The sequence below is a fragment of the Gopherus flavomarginatus genome, chromosome 2 (assembly GCF_025201925.1).
Source record: "Gopherus flavomarginatus isolate rGopFla2 chromosome 2, rGopFla2.mat.asm, whole genome shotgun sequence".
NCBI classification, from domain to species: domain Eukaryota; kingdom Metazoa; phylum Chordata; order Testudines; family Testudinidae; genus Gopherus; species Gopherus flavomarginatus.
In genome coordinates, this window is record NC_066618.1 from 42,540,591 (window position 1) to 42,560,758 (window position 20,168).

The following is a 20,168-nucleotide window of genomic DNA, read 5'->3' on the forward strand; positions in this document are numbered from 1 at the left end:
GTGGGGTTGGGAAATGGGGCACCACTGGGCTAGGTGCTGTCTAAACACAGAGTAGACAACCCCTGCACTGAAGAGCTTAGAGTTTTTCTCTGCCAAAGCACTAAGGGTGCCATGCAGGAATTTATACAATACAAACAATAGAATGATCTTCTCCATGCTTCGATCTTCCCTGTAAGGGGGTCCCTCTGGCAGGAGTGGTCTATGACAGTGTCGCTTTATTGAAACTGCTGGATGCTAACATCTCAGTGTGGACGGAATGCCCTCCAGGATCACCAGTGAGTCTCAGTCTTTGGAGGAGCGTCCTGGGGCCTAGGTTGACATAATGTTACATAATCGAGGAGCTTTCAGCATTCACCAAGGATTGTAAACCACAAACAAAAGATTGTTTTAATAGTAGCTGATATAAGTATTAGCATCTGAGGGTTAGTTTTGCACTAGATAACGAGGCCAGTGTTTATACTCCCTGCATAACATTTCACTTCCTTGTGTTGCTGTTGATTTTCAGGCCGTTACTGTGGCACTGTTATGCCACAACCTGTCACTTCTTACAGCAATGGCTTTGTTGTAAATTTTGTATCCAGTAATGCCAGAACTGCCAGAGGCTTCCATGCTACCTGTGCTGCATCATTGTCATGTAAGTTGATTTTGCAAGCCCCCATACTGAAGCTGGTAGAAAAGCAATTGGTAACCTAAACAATAGATTTTTTTAAGGAAGCCCTCCCAGATTCCCCTTTCTATTCTTTAGTGCCCTAACAACACGACACTCAAAATCTCATATTGCCTTGACCCTCTGTTCTGGCCAAAGAGAGTGGTACATAGTTATCTACAGAACCTGTCCAGTGTGAGCCACAAAGTACCTTTTCCACCTACGGATGGAGAAAACTGCTGCCTCAGTGTGCTTCCAGGTCTGCCATCCCAAGGAGAGACAGCTCAAACCTTCGACAAAACTCAAATTTCCCAGCACTTTCACTCCTTCTGCTAGCTGGGCCCTTCCTTTTTATCTGTAAGTTATCAGTAGCCAGCTCTGTGCCTTACTGGATTTGGCATGTTTGAGGATTTGATTCCTGAAGCTGGGATTTCCTTCTGGAGATCTTAAACCAGTGCTCTGTCCACTGATGCCAAGAAGTTAACAAATGGGGAGAAAGGGATATCCATTTTTGTTTCAACGTTTTTTCCCTCTGACTTAGTGAGTTAGCCCACTTCTACCCAAGGTATTTTTTCCATGTAGTCTTCAGTCTCTGTTCTGTCTTTCTCATTTCAGCCTGTGGCGGTATCTTCCACATGGACAGAGGAGCCTTCAACAGTCCTAATTATCCTGAATCTTATCCTTTGAACGCTGAATGTATCTGGAAGATTGTCAGCTCCCCTGGCAACCGGCTTCAGCTGTCTTTCATGTAAATCCGTTCCAAGGGTTATTGTTCACCCTTTTAATGGAGCTGCAGGAAGGAAGCACTGTGTTTAGTAGGAAATGTAATTACCAGCATGAAAAACTGTAGCAGTGTGTCCAAAATAAGTTAGAAAGAGAACACAGCAGTGGCCACAGGAGCTTACAGTCAGTTTTCTCCCTTATTGGTCATCATTTATATTAGGGACATTATACAATATTATATAACTAGATGATGCATTGTCGGAGAGTATCATGGGGTGCTAAAGGGTTCCTCATGAACAAGAGGAAATTCAGCATCACTGCATCTTTTGTCTTTATAGACCTTTTTGCAAATGAAAACCTTTTCAATACCTTTTTGGTTATTGGCAGATATCTCATACTACTGTATATCTGGAGAGTATAAAGTGTCCATATTTTTAATAAATTGCAATAATTGGTTTCATGTTGAATTAAAGGCCTCAGATTTACTTCTGCAGCTATGTCAAATCACAAAGATGAAGATAAAGCAGGAACTAAGTGAGTCTTGCTAGGAGTACACCTTCATTCCTGTCTAAGTACTTTCCTTAGAAGATATGAGACCAGAAATTTATGTATGATCCAGAAAACAATCCAGATAACTTTAACAAGATGCAGTTATGCCACTCTTTGCCCATCATGTTAATTTCTAAGCTTGTCTATTTCATGGCATTAAACATTGTTTGGTGCCAAGAAACAGAATATTGACCCTTGACAGAGCAGGTCAGTTGGAAAAGAAAAGCAACACTAGAATTTATATTTGCAGTTATAGTGTACAAGTAACACACGCCCAGAAATATACTTATTGTATATGATGTAGTTATCATGGAAACATTGCTTTGCTATCCACTGAAATGGACACACTGTTATAAATTCTTCCTCTGAGAAATGGGGTGAAAGCACTGTAATCTGAGAAACATTTTTCAAGTTAATTGCTAAAAACAATAACAAATAGCAACTTTCTTAACCAAAACAAGTGTATAGTGTGAACCAGATACACTTAGTGCAATACACATACAATTATAACGTGTGATCCTCAGTGGATGTAATCCCTGTTCATTAGTTTCATGTAACCAAAAGGCCAAATCAAGAGATGCTAGGAGATTTTTGGGCAGTCTATAGCAAGGAGATATTTATTTTAGTTAGTTGAATACTGGGATTTTATAAAGTTTCTTTGCCATGAGGAATTCATCATCTTTATATTGGTCTTACAAAATTGCCTGTCTTGCAAGTTGAGGGTTTTCTCTAAATTAATCCAAAGTGTATCCATATGGGTAGTTGGAACTGTTTCATAGTGGGTCTGTACACTGGAGACATATGGATATATTCAGGCCTGAAGGAAGGGGGGGATGGGTGACCAGAATTTGAAAGCAGAGATATTTGTGCATTAGTTGTAGAAGGCACTTTCTGGGATCCTTATTGCTATATTCATGACTGGCTTTTGAAAAGGATATTGGGTTGATTCAACATAACTCAATAAGAAATGCTGTGACATTTTAGCTTCTATTTAGCATTCCTATCAGTTGGTGCAGTAATTAGGGATCTAGGAACACAGTAATTTAAAAAACAGACCAAACCTGATCATCCTTTTTGCACTAATGTAAAATCTCTTTCAAAGGATTTGGTTCAGTTTTAATGGGAGTTACTAACAATCACATACATTTGGTTGAACCTCCTTGTCTTTTTTTTTCTTTTTTGTTTTCTGTGCAGCTCAACCCTTGACTTTATTTGAGGTTGAGATTCACACAAACCTGGAGACATAAGTTGAAAGTCAAAGAAAAACTATACAAGCCCAGACTTGTACAAGTAGACTTAGTCAGGAATCCACCTAGATTCCCCACATCCCTTGCCATAGACCCATTCCCACAGCAGCCCAGGCTCCCATTAGGAGAGCTAGCTGTGCTTTCTTGGGAGGTATGTTCACATAGTCTCATTCCAGTTTTGCCTGGTATGAGGCAAACACATTACACAGCTCTAGTTCTAATAAGCAACTCCTCATAACTTCCACCAAGATCCTCTGGCCCATGCAACATCTACTTGACTTCCCCTGATCTCCCGGCCACTTCCAGTAGGCTGCTGTCACATTCCAAGATGCAATCCAGACCAGTGAGGATTGTGTCACTGCCTGTTGCATGACCTTAGGTACCTCACAGTGCTTTACTATTGTAGATCCCAACCTGGGCTGTTCACAACCAGCTTACCAGCATGCAGGGCACACCCTGAGTGTCTGTGTACTAGACAGCCTGGTTCAGCAGCTCTGATCCCAGCAGTCCATCTACAGTCCCACAGCTCCACTTTGCCTTCTACCAGTCTTGGTTACTACTTTCAGGGTGACCCCAACCACAGATTTTCCAAAAAATGTGTTTTCTGCACTGCCAAGCTCTCTCCTGAACTGTTCAGATATTGTGGTTTGTTGCCCCTGTAATAGGTAAATATTTAAGTTTGTTACATTAACTGGAGTTACCAGTTTAAACACTGCACTGGATTGGTTTAGATTAAAAATAGATCAAATTTATTAATGGAAGCAGAGAGGATTTGAGGTGAATTCAGGTATAAGAGATAAAGTTAGAAATGGTTACCAGCAAATAAAAGTAAAAACATGCATCTAAAAATGAATCCAACAAGTTTTGGTTCAAGGCTTTGTTCAAGATGGCCTTTCTCACTCACAGTCTTCCAGCAAGATGGTGACTGACCCTTTCCTTGGTCAGGATGTCTCCCACAGGCCCGGTGATACTGGTGCCTTTCACTTCTTAGGTGACAGAGAGAGAACTTTTGGGGTTGTGCCCCTTTCTTTTGTAGTCCAGTGAAACTTTGAAGTGAGGAAGGCAATGTGGAGTCTGGTAACGAAGGAAGTTCCATGCTCTTCCTTCCCCCACTTGTGTTTGCTAAAATGCAAATTGTTCTGTTTCCTGCCATCTGCGGCCCCTGCTGTTTTGCTGGCCCCGTTTACTACTTATATGTAAACTGAGGTAAACACACATTCCCATTTTTAGGACAGACCTATTTAACAACTTTTGCCTAGGCAGGACTCTCTGGTTTTGAACATGTTCTACTAACATCATACAGGGAGAATTTATAACTTTTTACTTACAATATTGCTACATCCATTTCACCATGATATTGACCAGTGAGTTATTAGTTTTCAAATGATACCTCATAAGGCACATTTTGTATGAAGATTATTATAGTGGTGGTAGGGTGGGAATTCAGCAGTGCTTTTGGTCACAGCCTCTCACGCCCTTGCAGTCTGCAATGGATCTTCTGCTTATGAGTCCTCCTCTACATATAGAGCTCAGCAAATACTTGGTCCCTCGATTCTCAATCTTACGCCCTCCAGACCAGTAGGTTTCAACCTTTTTTCAGTTGAGAAACCCTCAAAAATTTCAAATGGAGGTGCAGACCCCTTTGGAAATCTTAGACGTGGTCTGTGGAACCCAGGTTGCAAACCACTGTGCCTGATAATCCCTATTGTTGACTTAGACTGCACACTGATGATGGGAAAGCCTCAGAGTTCAACTGACCTCATGCTCAGCAAACAAAAGACAGAAAGAGATAAAAGTATTCAAAGTGAAGTGGATTGCAGAAAATGGAGCGAGTAGGAAGGGGCTTTGGCATATCTGAAGCCCTAAAAGTAAAAAAGGTGGAGAAGGTACAGAGAAGAGGAGATAAGATTTCATAATGTTAGATAAACTTCAAGTAAGTATTTGGCCTTTTGAAATTGCTTCAACCTCAGAGAGTGCACTGGAAATCTTCAGATAAATGAAGGTGGGCACACTTTGATGCACAGTGATATAAGTATAGTTTTGAGTCTCATATGTTTCACTATTCTATATATCCAATATGACTTTAAATGTAACCTCAACACTATACAAAAAATCTACTATATGTAGCATGGGCATGTCAAATACCTTGTACTGCTTTTGAGAACCAAAAAACTCTTTAAGAGATGAAACCTTAGCTATGCAAATTGAAGATATATGGGGTGAGGAAGGAATTTTTCCACTGTATACAGCATTGCAAAATTGACTACATGTATTATGGTTTATGGAAGGGTTTTGTTGTTTGGCTGGCTGGGGTGAGGGGTTGCTTCTTTTTTAGTGTTAGTATTGTCCATTGCTGAAGGGAAGGACATCAGATTGTAGTTGGATGAATGGTCTGATCTAGTATGGCAGATTCTGCAGTGTGTTTCTATTATACATGTACAATAATCTTAATGGTTCTGCTTTCTGCAACTCAAACAGAACATTCCAGCTGGGAAATAGTGAAGGCTGCACCAAGGATTATCTGGAGATTCGCGAAGGGAATGACACGGGCGAGATGGTGGGACGATACTGTGGGGACTCCTTACATTTGAATTACACGTCCATCATTGGGCACATCTTGTGGGTCAAATTTGTCTCTGATGGCTCAGGCAGTGATGTTGGCTTTAGGGCCAATTTTGCTCACTGTAAGTAAATATTATTTCACTGAAAAATAAATTATCATTTTTCAGAGCACTTTCAAGAATAAGGGGAAATGGTATATTTAAAAATAAAGGATGATATCCTGGCAAAATTCTGACTGACTTTAATGGAACCAGGATTTCACCCAAAATATTTTTAAAATGTACACAAAATGTTATTGAATACCTGCCCTATCTGTAACATGACTGCACAAGGCTCTTGTATGCCTGACTACATTTTATATAAGTATATTTTGGATGTCAGAATTAGAAATAAAATTATAGAGAGGCAGTGTTGCCTAGTAGAGCACAAGACTGGGACTCAGGATACCTGGGCTCTCTTTCTGGCTCTGCCACTGGCCTGCTGGCTGACCCTGGACAAGTCATTTTCCTTCCATGGGCCTTCGTTGACCCAATTGCTAAGTTTACTCTTTAAAATTAAGTTGTTGTGAGAAACATTATCATTAGTAGGCTCCCTCTTGTTTTTCAGTATTTGGGAATGATATCGTAGGAAATAGTGGGCAAATTGCTTCTCCATTGTGGCCCAGAAACTACCCTCACAACTCCAATTACCAGTGGACGATAAGTGTCAATGCTTCTCATGTTATCCATGGTCAGATCCTGCAGATGGACATTGAAGATCATAACAGTTGCTCTCATGACAAGTTAAAGGTGAGGTCACTTTGGTAGATTCATTTTATAAATTGTCTTAGAAATAATGAATAAAGCAGGTGAAATGAGGCTTGGGAAGTGTTTTCAAAGGTCCAGTTTAGGCCATTTGTTTTCCTTCATTCCTTTTTAATAATTACTGGCTCTAGATAGTGTTACATGCACGTTTCCTCACTAGTAGGCAACATCAGATATTGCCCAGCTGGGCATTTAAAACATTTTATAGGCTGACAAAAATAAGTTACTAAAGGCACAACCTAACATTTTCAAATTCAGGAGCTTCAGAAATGCTGTGTCATTACAGTTCCAACTGAAAAGAGTAGGAGTTGTATTTATCTACTTGACACTTCCAAAAATCTAGCCACCTTTATGTAAATGCCTAAATGTGGATTTAAATATTAACTTTAGGAATTTAAGGCCTTGATCCTGGAAACATGGACACCTATTTATTTTTACACTTGTGTAAGTGTTTATAGAAGCCTCGCCTCAGTTTGAACATTTTTTTGGCCACAGTCAATGGGAAGGATCATATGATAGGGCTAGATTGTGCCTTTAGGCACAGCCTTGAACAAGCTCTTGATTCTTCTTTGCTCTGGAGGATTAATAATTTGTTACCGGCCTATACCAGTAGCAAGTTACATCACCTGCTATCTACTCAGCTGAACTGACTAGTTGGTACTCCCCCTTTCTCCTCTGCATGGTTTTGTGGTCCAAGTCATAATCTGGACTTTAGCCTTTTTTCAGGCTATCAGGGCCAAATGCGGCCATGGTGTGATTCCAATAAGGTATGAATTTAGCTTTCATATTTAAAAACATTATGAAACACAGTGCAAACTAAAGCCTAATAACAACAGTAACATACTGCATGCATCCCGTTTATCATTTCTCTGCTTTGATTCTCTCTCTAATTTACATTAGCATGACTCTTTTTCAGAATTTGTTTTCCTCTCTATGATTGTTGATCCTATGATTGGCCTTTGATTTAATCCCCTTTTATAACCAGACATTTACAAGTAGTTCACTAACACACACATGTTACTTCTCTTCCTTCCATCTTGTCTCATATTTTAACAACCTGGATTATTTTTTCTTTCTTTCCATTGAGCCTAACAAGTTCCTGATGCTCAAATCACTGAGCTAGATATTCAGCAGGTATAAATCAGCATAACTCCATTAGCTTCAAGCTATGATGATTTACACCAGCTGAGGAGCTGATCCATACGCTAATATTTTGAATCTTCTTTCCAGTCTTCTCTGTCTTGCGTTCACTTTGGGGCTACGTAGTTGATTCTAACTGCTAGTAACACAAAAGCATCTTGAACACATTGAAATTTTTGGCTTGCAAAGTGCTACTTAAAATATTTATGGGGATCAAAAGAAATTTCCTGAAGAATGCATTTTATTATTTCTTCCTCAGCAAAGAACAGTACACCAGTGGTGTTTTACAGATGAAAAGCCAGTTAATGTGTTGGAAGAACAGTCTGTAATGGGCAACGAATTGAGTTTGATGGCTTCAGTACTGATCCTTCTGGTGGGGAAGCACCATATGTAGCGGGTGAAACAAAAGGGCTGTTACCAATATCTTTTATTATCTACAATGGAATTAGGGGGCTGAAGCTTCAGTTCTATCTCATTTATTTGAAGATGGGAATATCCTCCTCAGGAGTCCAGTTTACAGTGGTGCCAGCACCAGGAACTTTGCAGTGACGTTGGCTACACTTCACTGGTTTCATTTTCACTACTGTCAGGCTTAACCGGCCCCAAACACTCAAAATTAAAACCATAGTAACAGTGATTTTTCCATTACTTTGCTGGATATGGTAGGGACAGAAAAATACCATTTCTGCTCTGCTTTCTCTTTCTCCTTATAGATCTACGATGGGCCCAGCACCCATTTCCATCTTATCGCCACATACTGTGGTATTGTCCCTTCATCATTCATCTCCTCTGGCAGTTCTATCACAGTCCAGTTCCAGTCTGATTCTTCTGTGAATGGAAAGGGTTTCCTTTTGGACTGGTATGCAATGGAAGCTTCTCCAGCCACTACGTACACCATTGCTAGAGGTTTGTCTCTGAAAATGGCACTATTGGTTAGTTTGTTAAAAGTGATAACATTGGTGAGGCACTAAATCCTGTTCCCATTAAAGGGTGCCTGGTGTAATGCAGGGGAGACCTGTGTTACCATTGTTACTGATCATCATTATTATTTTTGTTGATTTGTATTGTTGTACCTCCCTCCAAATGCAGTTTTGTTATGTTGTTTTAAAAGTGAAGCTCAGGCTTCATTGGAGGGATTAAAGATTCTCAAGCCCTTTCTGGCTTTTAGGAGGGACAAATATTTTGCATGCTTACATGGAAAAGTTTCCTCCTTGAAATAATATTCTTGGAGGGTTTGTCACTTGCATAAGGAAGATGACTAACAAGCTCATGTGATGCCATTTAGAAACCCTGAGATTCAACTCTGCACAGACCTTCAGGGACATATAGGACATGCTTGATCCAAAATATCCTATAAGCAAAGGAAAAGAAGTTCAGTATGAATATATATCTCTTGTGTGAGAGATCTACCTATTGTAAGAAATGAGAACATGAATCTACTGTATCTGAGCAAGTTAAACTGGACAAAGTTAAGATAGACTTGTGTGCCAGCTACGGTTCCTATTTTTCAAACCAACACCTGAGTGTGCTTGCAGAAGTACTAACATTGTATTGACATATAACACCATTGTTGTTTTCATACTGTGTTCAGTGAGGGACTGTCAAATTAGATGATAAAGAAGAAACACTTATAATTTTATAAAATAAGATTTTTAATGTTTATTTCTTTTTGCACAGCAGGTGGATGTGGTGGTGTTGCTGTGACTGGAGAAACCCCTTCATTCCTCTTCTCACCAGGCTGGCCCAGCAACTACAGAAATTTTGCCGTCTGTACCTGGCTTATCAGAGCTCCAGAATCCACTGTAGAGTTCAACATCCTGGCCCTAGATATAGAATCTCATAGTTCATGCAACTACGACAAACTTGTCATCAGAGATGGTGAGAAATCTTGGTACCGTCTGACAGTGTGAAATACACAGAGAGCCCCAGTTTATAAAAATCCTTGTCTAGTGTGTGTGTGTAGTTAAAATAAATAAATACATCCGAAAAATCAAATTTTGCTTCAGTTTATCAGTCACAGGAACCTGTTCCAAAATGAATATTTTTCTGTGCTGAAGCTATGTGCGGGCGAATATCAAGCAACAAGCAACACAAGCTGGTGATAGTCCAGAAAAATGTATGAACAACTTTGACTGAAATACTGTTAAAAAATTAAGACTTCTGGTATTTTTAATACTGATATTTCCTCTTTTAACCTTAGGAGACAATAGCGTTGCCCCAGTGCTGGCCACCATATGTGGTCGAGACCCACCTGGGCCAGTAAGATCTACTGGAGAGGCCTTGTTCATTCAATTCACCACAGATGCAAGTGTCACTGGTGCTGGGTTTAATGCTTCTTATCACAAAAGTAAGTTGTGGGTTTTTTTTTTTCCAAATGTATCTTTAATCTGTCTTGCTGCTAAAAGCTGAATGAGGAAGGAAGTAGTTATAGCCTACATTTTTAGCATAGCTACCTGTCACAACTGTCAGCAATCTATCCAAGTAATTGCATGAAGCATCTGTTCATATATTCCAAGAACACATGTTCTTAAGGTAAACTTTGTCCCTTGTCCAGAGTTCTACTGTTATGAAACTCTCCTCAGATCTGAAAATCACCTTTGTCCTGAAAAACAAATATTGTAGCCTGGAAAATGTACAAGCGCATGAAGAAATATTACAACAGTTAAGAATTGTGGTTAAGAATTGCAAAATATACTCAGAAAATATGAAGGCTGGTGCTAGCTAAAAAACAAGCTGCAATTGTTGAGAGATGGGGAAGCGGAAAATGAAAGGGAGGGGAACCTACGACTTGAAGATGCAAATAAATGAATCCAAGCACACACACAAAATAGATACAGGGCCAGATCCTTGGACCCTTTTAAGGCCCCACAAGGACAAAGATGCCTCATGGCAACAGTTGAAGATTCTTCTTTCATATGGAAATCCTCTGCTGCAGCCAGATGCTTGTGAGCAGTTTTGACCGCCCCACTCCCCAAACACACAGACTGCTGTAGAGTGCATTCCAAGAGGGGCAGGAGCAGGGAGGGGCATGTCAGTGTCTTGAGTGGACAGCCTTGAGGTTGCTCCAACTTACAAACTGTACTGGGGGCCAGGGTACAGCAGCCCCCTGGATTGGTACTGAGAGGAACGCATGAGGAAAGATGGCATAAAGACACCTATGCCTCCCCTCCCCACATGCATCAAGCACAATGCATTACTCATTTGTCTGCCATACTAATAAGCCAGGTCTGTTTGTTGTGTGTCTGCATGCAGCCTGGACTTGCATGTGGCCTGGAAGTGGGCAGATTATTCAGGATGTCCACTAATGCACATCCCACACAACTGTTCAGCGTTTGGCTTATCACAGTGATTTTGAAGACATTTTTGTAATAATTTAAGATGATTTTTTCTTCCTTATCTCATTTCCCTTCATTCAGGTTGTGGTGGCTATTTGCATGCCGACAGGGGAGTGATCACATCCCCCAACTATCCTCAGGCCTATGCTCCCAATCTCAATTGTTCCTGGCATGTATTGGTTACCAGTGGGTTTGTTATCGTTGTCCATTTTGAGCAACCCTTCGAAGTTCAGAGCGAGGATGCTTCTTGCAGCCATGGGGACTATGTGGAGGTGAGCTGATCAGCTGTGGGTGTTGTCACCTGGGTTCCAGAAACAGGATATACTGGCCCATGATTAGGGCTCCGATATGTTGTGGTATTATTAACGACAGGAAAGTGACAAAATATCGTTTAGAATGGTCTTGCTATCTTTCAAAGCTTTATTTAGAGATGCCGATTTACTGGTACAGTGAATTAAAGGGAGAAATGCTTTTTTCAAGATTGTTGTTTGGGTTTGTTCTTATATCTGCTAGAGCATTCCTTAAGGTTTACAGTGTATGCTTGAACAACCTTAACAATTTCCTTCTAGCTTAAAAATGGACTGGATGACTCTGCCCCGCCTTTGGGGACCATTGGAAGGAACGGGCGGTTTTGTGGTAGCAGCTCTTTTTCTACCTTGTACACTACAGACAATCAGCTGTTTGTCCACTTCATTTCTGACAGCAGTCATGCGGGTCAAGGGTTCAAACTGAAGTATGAGGCTAAGAGTCTGGGTGAGTGTCAAAATCTAACACAAATTCTGAAAATTAGTAGAAAAAAACCATAAAATTTGTTCTTTCAGAAGCACAGTTCTTATAATAAGTGACTTAACCTGAAGAGACAAGGTGGGTGAGGTAATATCTTTTATTGGACCCACGTCAGTCCTTAGAAAGAGACGAGCTTTCAAGCCCTACAGAGCTCTTCTTCAGATCTGGGGAAGATGCTCCAGTGTCACAGCAAAATGCAAGTGAAACAGATTGTTTAGCATGAGTAGTTAGCACATAGTGTAAGTGAGCATTTAGGGCAGAGTGGCCCGCTAACACTTCTTCAGTGATAGGACAAGAGGAGGGGGTTAGTGGATTCCAATTCCAGTAATAAGCCATAAATCCAGTGTGTCTGTTCAGTCCATGATTTTTAGGATCTAGCCGAGTAATGAATTTAAGCTCTTTATGTTAAACAATCTGTTCCACATTGCATTTTGCTGTGACACTGGGAGCACCTTTCCCAGACCTGAAAAAGAGCTCTGTATGGCTTGAAAGCTTGTCTCTCTCACTAACAGAAGTTGGTTCAATAAAATATATTACCTCACCCACCTCGTCTCTCTAATACCCTGGGACCAAAACAGCTACAACTGTACTTAGCATGGAGAGACTGTAATCTGATTAAAAAACGAATATTGGCAAAAATGTCTTCTGTGTAAATTATTTGAAATGCTCACTGCATAAGTGTTCCACATATTTGTAAGGGACCAGGATGTAGGTTGTCTACATGTCAAGGATGGTAGTCAGTGAGCAGGGGTTGGAGGAATCGCTAGAACCGGGTTCAATAAGCAAGAGTCAGGGTCAAAGTCAGGCTGAGGTTGGAGACTGAAGATCAGAGGTAGCATCAGGCTAGAATCAGGAGGCAAGAGTCAGGGTCAGAGTCCTGAGATCAAGAGACAAGGTGAGGTCTGGAGTCATAACAGGCCCAAAGTCTTTGTTGTTGCCCAGACAACCTCCTGGGGTACCTTCCAGGGTTAAAAAGAGTGATGGCCAATCAGAGGGCCACAGTTAGGGTTATCACCTAGCCAGTATTTGATCGACCTGGCCAGTTTTTTTATATATTTACCAGTTGCCAGAAAAATAATTTAATCTGTCAGTTTTTTTACATGGGTCTAAAGATTTGCATTGTTATCGCAATGCACTGGGATATCTAATGTTAAAAGTTTCTGTGTCCAGCTAAAGATGCTGCAGTGTTACCACTTATGCAGTTTAAGTAAGAAAAATGATGTTATCAATTTTATCCATATGTATTATCTGTCTAGATAAGTGGCTGTTGAAGTAGGGGGTGGGGGGAGAGTTGCAGAGTTGCCTTGTGGCTGGGGTTTGAGTTTGCAGCAGGCTTGCCTTGTGGGACGGTAGGTGCTGGGTTTTTTTTTTGCATTTCAGAGATGGTAACCCCAGCTGCAAGGTACTGTCACTCTGGCTTCTTTGGGTAGTACTGCCTGTGGCGCCTATTCTCCACAGTGCTCCTTGGCTTGCTGCACTGTGGGAACATCAGCTGTTCCAGGCTCAGCAGACCTGGGTTCTAATCCTGACATTATGTTAATAAAACACTTTTCATTAGTAGTATCTCTAGTTTCCCTGGTGGTTGGGTTGAAGCTATCTCTCGCCTGCATCTGGGAAACGGGGGAAGTTGGACACAGGTTAGCAGGAGACTTCAACAGTTAACACGGGGAAGGAAGGCAAGTTAGAATCTTGCCTCCTCCTGCTACATACTGCAAATAGTGAGTTACAGCAGAAATGAGTGTGACCCAGTGCATTGGCAGAAATGATAACATTCCACAAAAGTTTCCTCCTCAGCTGAGAAAATAACATCCCCTGCAGGAACTGGCATTTTTGAGAGAATGAAGAGGTGGCAGGCCACATCCTCAGCTGGTATAAATCAGAGGCCTGGCATCTTCAGCTGTTCCCAAAGTATTTCAGGCAAACACACGTCTTAGGACATTTGGAGCTCTCATTTAAATGATGTTGATTAAACAGAACTAAGGTAACCTACTAGCGTGCTTACTCACTCTCAAGTTTGTAACTCCTCTTTTTCTTTCTACTCCTTCCATTGGAAATTCTACGCACAGTAGGAGCTAAGCATATACATATATATTTCTAGCACTTCACTTTAGAGACCTGGATTGAATGACTGTGTTCATTAGCATTACTAAACTGTATTTTAATCATAAAGTTGTTAGCTGCTTGTAGCAAGGCAATTACTCACTGGCACGGTGCCTCCTACTGGTCATCTGGGAATTAGCTCTTTTCCAGCATACGACGTGCCCTCTGCAGGCTGGTGTCTTACCTGCCACCAGTCCTGTGTCCCTCCCAGACCCCAGTGCCCTTTACCTCCGGGTTCTGTCCCAGCAGTACCCCCACTCCCTGAGTCTTCCCTCCCAGGGGAACCCCCACCCTCTACACACGCCTTGCCTCAGTGGCTACTGCCAATCGTCATTTAGGCCCCTCTCACTGGGGCAAACTGCATTCTGTAATGGCCACTCATCACTGGCCAGGGGATTGGACCAGCTGCCCCTGCCTAACCCTGGGCTGCAGCTTCTGCAACCCCAGTGCCTCTTTTGGCCTTTTATAAAGGCCCGCAGCCTAGGGATTTGCCAGCCTGGAGCTCCCCAGCTCCTCTGGCCCTTCCCCAGCCCTGCTCTGTTCTGTTCTCTGTACCCTGAGCTCTCAGGCAGCCAGGTCCTTCCCTCTCTACTACTAGAAAGAAACTGCTCCAGCTTCTGGCCCACAGCCCTCTTATCAGGGCCAGCTGGGCCCTAACTGAGCTGGCCACAGCTGTGGCTGCTACTCCAACCAGCCTAGCTTGGCTGTTCTCCAGGACTAGGGCAGCCGCCCCACTACATTGCTAAATAAAAGTATCTTAGTAGGGCAAAGAAACTGAACAAATTCTTGAGTTTGCTTTGAATGTCTTTTCTCACTGGATTTCATATTGTCTTGAGTTTTACATTTCAATTGTTTTGGAAAGTGAAAGTGAGGGTGCCTCACAAAAAGCGTCGAATGATCCAATCCTTAACTTCAGTTTTCCAGATGTTAGGAATTCTTCAGAAATAAAGCATATAAGGTTTTCCTCTTCATGCTTATCTGAGTCTAGGATCACTGTGGGAGTAGAGTGTCAGTCAGTGCAGTCGTCAGGGGACCGTTATATTAATTTTCATGGAATTAATGGGCTGTTGGTTGACAAGCAGGCCAGAAAATCTAGGTTTAACTGTGCTATAGTATCATTCAACAGCAAAAATGAGAGTATATTTGTTTGTGATTAATATAATCCATTGAAAAGAACCTGTGACTAAGTATATGGATGACTTACTTATTTTGTATACAGTGTTGTTGTAGCCATGTTGGTCTCAGGATATTAGAGAGACAAGGTGGGTGAAGTGATACCTTTTATCGAACCAACTTCTGTTGGTGAGAAGACACAAATTTTTGAGCTAGCCAGAGCTCTTCTTCTTCAGTGCAGACCTGAAGAAGAGCTCTGTGCAGCTCGAAAGCTTGTCTCTCTCACCAGCAGAAGTTGGTCTTTGTTTGTTTTGAACATCTCACACATTTTCTTTAAGCTGTTGTTCTTAAACTTCTCTTTCCTAGCCTGTGGAGGGACTATCTATATCAGTGATTCCAGTCCCAATGGATATGCATCTTCCCCGAACTATCCTAACAACTATCCACAGCATGCTGACTGTGTCTGGATCATAACAGCTCCGAATGGAGGGGCAGTGGAGCTGCAGTTTGAAGACCAGTTTCACATTGAACCTTCACCCAAGTATATAGCTACATTTATTTTGCATACGTTTTCTGAGGCACTCCATTTTCATTTTTCTTTCTCTATTACTACATCAGTATGTTCCATAATTCCCCAATAGAATTTACTCCAAAATTTACAATTAGGATGTTTTGGAGACTTTTGAGAGAGGTGCCTGCACCTTGACATTGCCAGTGCATATCCCTGACCTTTTTAATATTGACAGAAATTAAAAATAAGATATACAGCAAAACAATAACAAGGATAGAGGAAGCTCAAATGGCAGGAGGATCTCTTCTGTAAATTCTGTGCCCTGTGCTCCCTTCCTACTCAGATTGGTGGCCAGTGGGCACAGACTGATTGGCCATGGCCATAAAGTGCACACAGCACACTTGAGGGGGTTGCACCACTATATCCACTCATTTGGTCTGTGCTCTCTGCATGCTGTTCTCTCTGCATGCCATGCAGGCAGAAGACATATAGGGCCAGATCCTCATTTGCTAATCAGTTGAAGTCCACTGACTTCAGTGGAGTTACACCAGTTGACACCATAACAGTTCCAGGCAACTTAACCTGTATTTTCCCTCCAGCAAGGTTCATTCTCAGACTTCCGACTCCCCAGCCATCACCTCTCTTCGGTGGAGACACGTGTCTCCCTCCCTCCTCAGTGGGGTATTTCCAGGCTCCAAAATTCTCTGTCTACACCATGAATTCCCTAGCAAGACAGACTGCTTTAGCAGGCTTGCTTTGTTTTCCTTCCTCAGAGGCTATAAACAGCATAATTGTCCCACAGTTGTCATACAGTTCTTTCTAAGCAAGCAAATTTATTCTTAAGGTAAAAGCATCACAGAGAAAAACAATAAAAGAACTTACGCTGATGCTAATTAGCTCATCAGAGATCAACCCTGACTCCAACAAGGGCTCTGGTAGGCGGACAGTCCTTCAAACCCCATCAAGGGGTTTTCCTGTGGTTACAGGTTCAGAGCCACTTAGGCTCAGAACCAGCACACCATGAATATGTGATCATCTCCTTTATACAGTTTGGGTTTTGATCCTTAGAGACTGTGAATAGGCACTGAGACAGTGGATTTCTCCTCAAGGAATAGCTTCAAAAGTTTGGGTCCAGAGATAAGGAATTTACATTCTCTTCCCCATGCTATTTCCTAGGAAACCCACTTAACTTTAAAAGTTCATCTCGTTTCAAATAGTACTTTGAAGCTCATTGCACTTCCCAGACAGGGTTTCAATCAGTTGGGTCTCCTCCCTAGAGATGTGACATACAATCCCACAAAAAATGCATTTTAGTACAATGAACTCCTAAAATACTTAAACTGAATTCAGTCAGGTTTAACTTAATTCAGGTGGGTTTGTCCAGGATATTGCAGGAATCTGCTCTATCTGTCACATACACCAGCAAAGAATCCACCCCACAGTAGTGCCAGGTTCAGAAAAGCTGGTGCAGGTATGTGGATTCCACAAATGCCTCCACCTGCCTATGCCCCAGGATAGCTGTGTGAGGCTGGTAGGTGATTATACAGAACCCCATAAGTGAAGCTGTCTTGTATTTTGAAGAAGTAGTTGGCTCTTACATGCCCACATAATGGGGTGCACACTTATTTAGTTTGATGAACCCCTACAGATAGCTCTGATCAGTCCCACTGCTGTTATTTATTTTAGTAGTCACTGAAGATGTTGAATAGGGAATCTGTTTTTAAATAATAATTTAAAGGTTAAATATTTCAAAAAATGCTGCACATTAAAAAGTGACATTATTTAAAGCCTTTTTATAACTGTTAATAGCCATGTCACAGGATTCACATCAGCAACTATCAGAGCTTGGTGAGGTATTGTGACCTATTTTGTATTTCTGGCACTATGATGGGGCTCGAATCAATTATTGTCTGTGAATTTGTCTGGCTCTATCACTGTGCCTTTTTCCTAGTCACACCACATCTAAAATTTCATTGCTCGAAGGTTTCAGGTGCTTGCTGAAATGTCGTAAATGGATTGTTGCTGCAAATTAAATAGAAAAGTTCCTCCTATTTTAGTTGTGCCTTCAGTTACCTTGAATTACGTGACGGAGCTGACTCCAGTGCACCAGTGCTTGCCAAGCTGTGTGGAAGTTCTCTGCCAGGCATTCAAAGGTCTTCAGGAGTTGTCATGTATATGAGATTTAGGTCTGACAACAGTGCCACACATATTGGATTCAATGCCAAGTACTCAAGAGGTAATGCTAGCAGTTATTCCATTTATTGCATTTTCACTGAGCCGTGGCTATAAAAGGAACAGAAAAGATTTAGGACCCAAGTCCTGTAGTTTTAATTCAATAAGGATTGGGCCCTAAATTATTCAAAATAGATTGATTGACAGACGCTTTTGTCTCTTTCCATCATTCTATACCATAGATTCATGTAATCAGAATCATCACATCAATTAATGCTAATATATTATTTCCCTAATGATAGGTAGGAATCATAGCAAAATATGAAAGTCCTTGTAGAATTGCTGCAGTGGAAACAGAGACTGGGCGGTTTGATAAGCCTAATAGTCAAACTGCAGCAATCTAAGGGACAACACCAAAAGGGCCAGAAGGAGTAAGTGGCTGTAGTACCCGTGGCCCAGAGGCCCGTGATATAAACAGTGATGTATGACAAATTACATACCAGGTGCAAATGAGGTTAGATGTGTAAAGTCAGGTAATCTGATTTGGTATTCAGCGTTCAAATAGAGTGTAATTTGTATGACAAGGGGGTTGAAGAGGTACGTATTGCAAGAAGAGCACCTAACAGCAGGTAGTTGTGAGGTAAAGGAGGGGTGCCCTGATGCCAGTGTCATAACTGATTACATTAACATTACTGGGAGGCAAACAAAGATGTAGCAAAAGCAACAGAGCACTGATAATCTCAGCATGGGGCTGAATAATGGAATGAGGATGGGATGGGATGGGGAGTCAATATTTGCCAGCCAGAAAATGAAATAATTCATTTAGAAACCATTTTTTATTTTCTAGCTGCTGGGTTAGTAACACGCAACAAAGAGTTAACAGTAAAATAAATCCCTTGGGTCAGATTCAATGGCAATGTAAAATGATGTCAGTTTTCAATGAAGCCACTAACCTTCAGAGAAAAGTGTTTGCTTATTATATCGGTCTCATTTGGGAGCATTCAAAACCAGGACTGGGGAGGCTGTTTCTTCTTCATATTTCTTGGTAGCAAAGAACTGGAATTTATTGTTTTAAGCAAGATTTTATTGATTATGTTTTGATCTCAAATATAAAAAACAAATATATCTGTATCTATCTATCTATCTATCTATGGGAGTGGAGATTGGGCCCACTGTATGAAAATATTAAGAGAGAATTTGTATCTGGTCAAAAAGAATCCCAGTGGAATATATTGGTTTTTCCAGTGCATCCCATATGTCTGCCAATTAGATAACAGACTTTTTGAGGCAGTTGCTGTATTTCTATTTATGGCCTGTGCAAAGGTAATAATGGTGATGGGGGGGGGGAGGGAGAGAGAGCTCAGTGGTTTGAGCATTGACTTGCTAAACCCAGGGTCATGAGTTCAATTCTTAAGGGGGCCATTTAGGGATGTGGGGAAAAATCTGTTTGGGGACTGGTCTTGCTTTGAGCAGGGGGTTGGACTAGATGACCTCTTGGGGTCCTTTCCAACCCTGAGATTCCATGATTCTGTTGATGGCTCTTAACAAATGACTTATTCCAACATGATTAACAGGTAGTTATTAATCATGTTGGAATAAGTCATTTGTTAAGAGCCATCAATATTATCACCATTGCACAGGACATAAAGAGAAATATAGCAACTGCCTCTAAAAGTCTATTGTTTAATTGGCAGACATACAGGATGCACTGGAAAAATCAATATATTCCACTAGGAGTAATTTTATTATTTGTTCTTTACATTATTATTATGAACTCACATTTTGTGGTTATCACAGAACAAATGAAATTTCAAGAGACACGAGCAAAAAGAGGGTGGTGGCTTTGTGAAATGGGAAGCCAGGCCATGCATAGCAGCAGCACAGGGAAAGGCCTGGAAATGAGAATCAAAAGCAGTAGGAACCAAACACCAAGCATGTGATTCTGCTTTTACGCTGCCACGCAGAAGACAAAACCAACAAATAGACTATGAATATTACTACCTAGTTAAATCTAGAGAGGAATCTGACCCATGGCTCCAAATCCAAACCATCACCCAAACCTTAAAAATCTGGATCCAAATTTAGCAAATGCCATTTAGCTTTATAATGGTCCAACACATATCCATGATCAAAACATTGCCAGACATGGAGATGTTTGAAATCTGGATCCAAAGGACCTGATTCTCATTTACACTGCCAGAGTGGAAAGAGACTTCAATGTAAATGAAAATCAAGCCCCAAGTCTGTAATTTGAGTTTGTCTGGCTGAGATTAGATCAGTGAGAGGTAAGACAAAGAGAAAACAAACAACATCCACAGTCGGTGTAAGTATTTGTGGAAGGAAAACAAACCAGGACTGGTGGAATTAAAAAGAGAGATTAAGAGACTTAGAATCTGGAGGACAGTCCCCTCTATGGTTGTGCCGATCTACTTGGCAATGTACTGTTAAAGTCTTGTGGGAGAGGTGGCTCAATTCCATAGG

The 20,168-nt window shown here is 41.3% G+C and overlaps 1 protein-coding gene across 1 annotated transcript in view; it reads left to right on the forward strand.

The window, feature by feature from the left end:
* CUBN (cubilin) overlaps nucleotides 1-20,168 on the forward strand; it is a 225,433-nt gene that overhangs the window by 136,443 nt on the left and 68,822 nt on the right. The window contains exons 35-45 of the mRNA XM_050937633.1: nucleotides 506-634; nucleotides 1,262-1,394; nucleotides 5,644-5,849; nucleotides 6,334-6,515; nucleotides 8,384-8,576; nucleotides 9,351-9,548; nucleotides 9,871-10,017; nucleotides 11,087-11,277; nucleotides 11,575-11,758; nucleotides 15,371-15,545; nucleotides 17,573-17,751. Coding sequence (XP_050793590.1) covers nucleotides 506-634; nucleotides 1,262-1,394; nucleotides 5,644-5,849; nucleotides 6,334-6,515; nucleotides 8,384-8,576; nucleotides 9,351-9,548; nucleotides 9,871-10,017; nucleotides 11,087-11,277; nucleotides 11,575-11,758; nucleotides 15,371-15,545; nucleotides 17,573-17,751 — 1,917 coding nt within the window. The remainder of the gene's footprint in view (nucleotides 1-505; nucleotides 635-1,261; nucleotides 1,395-5,643; nucleotides 5,850-6,333; nucleotides 6,516-8,383; nucleotides 8,577-9,350; nucleotides 9,549-9,870; nucleotides 10,018-11,086; nucleotides 11,278-11,574; nucleotides 11,759-15,370; nucleotides 15,546-17,572; nucleotides 17,752-20,168) is intronic.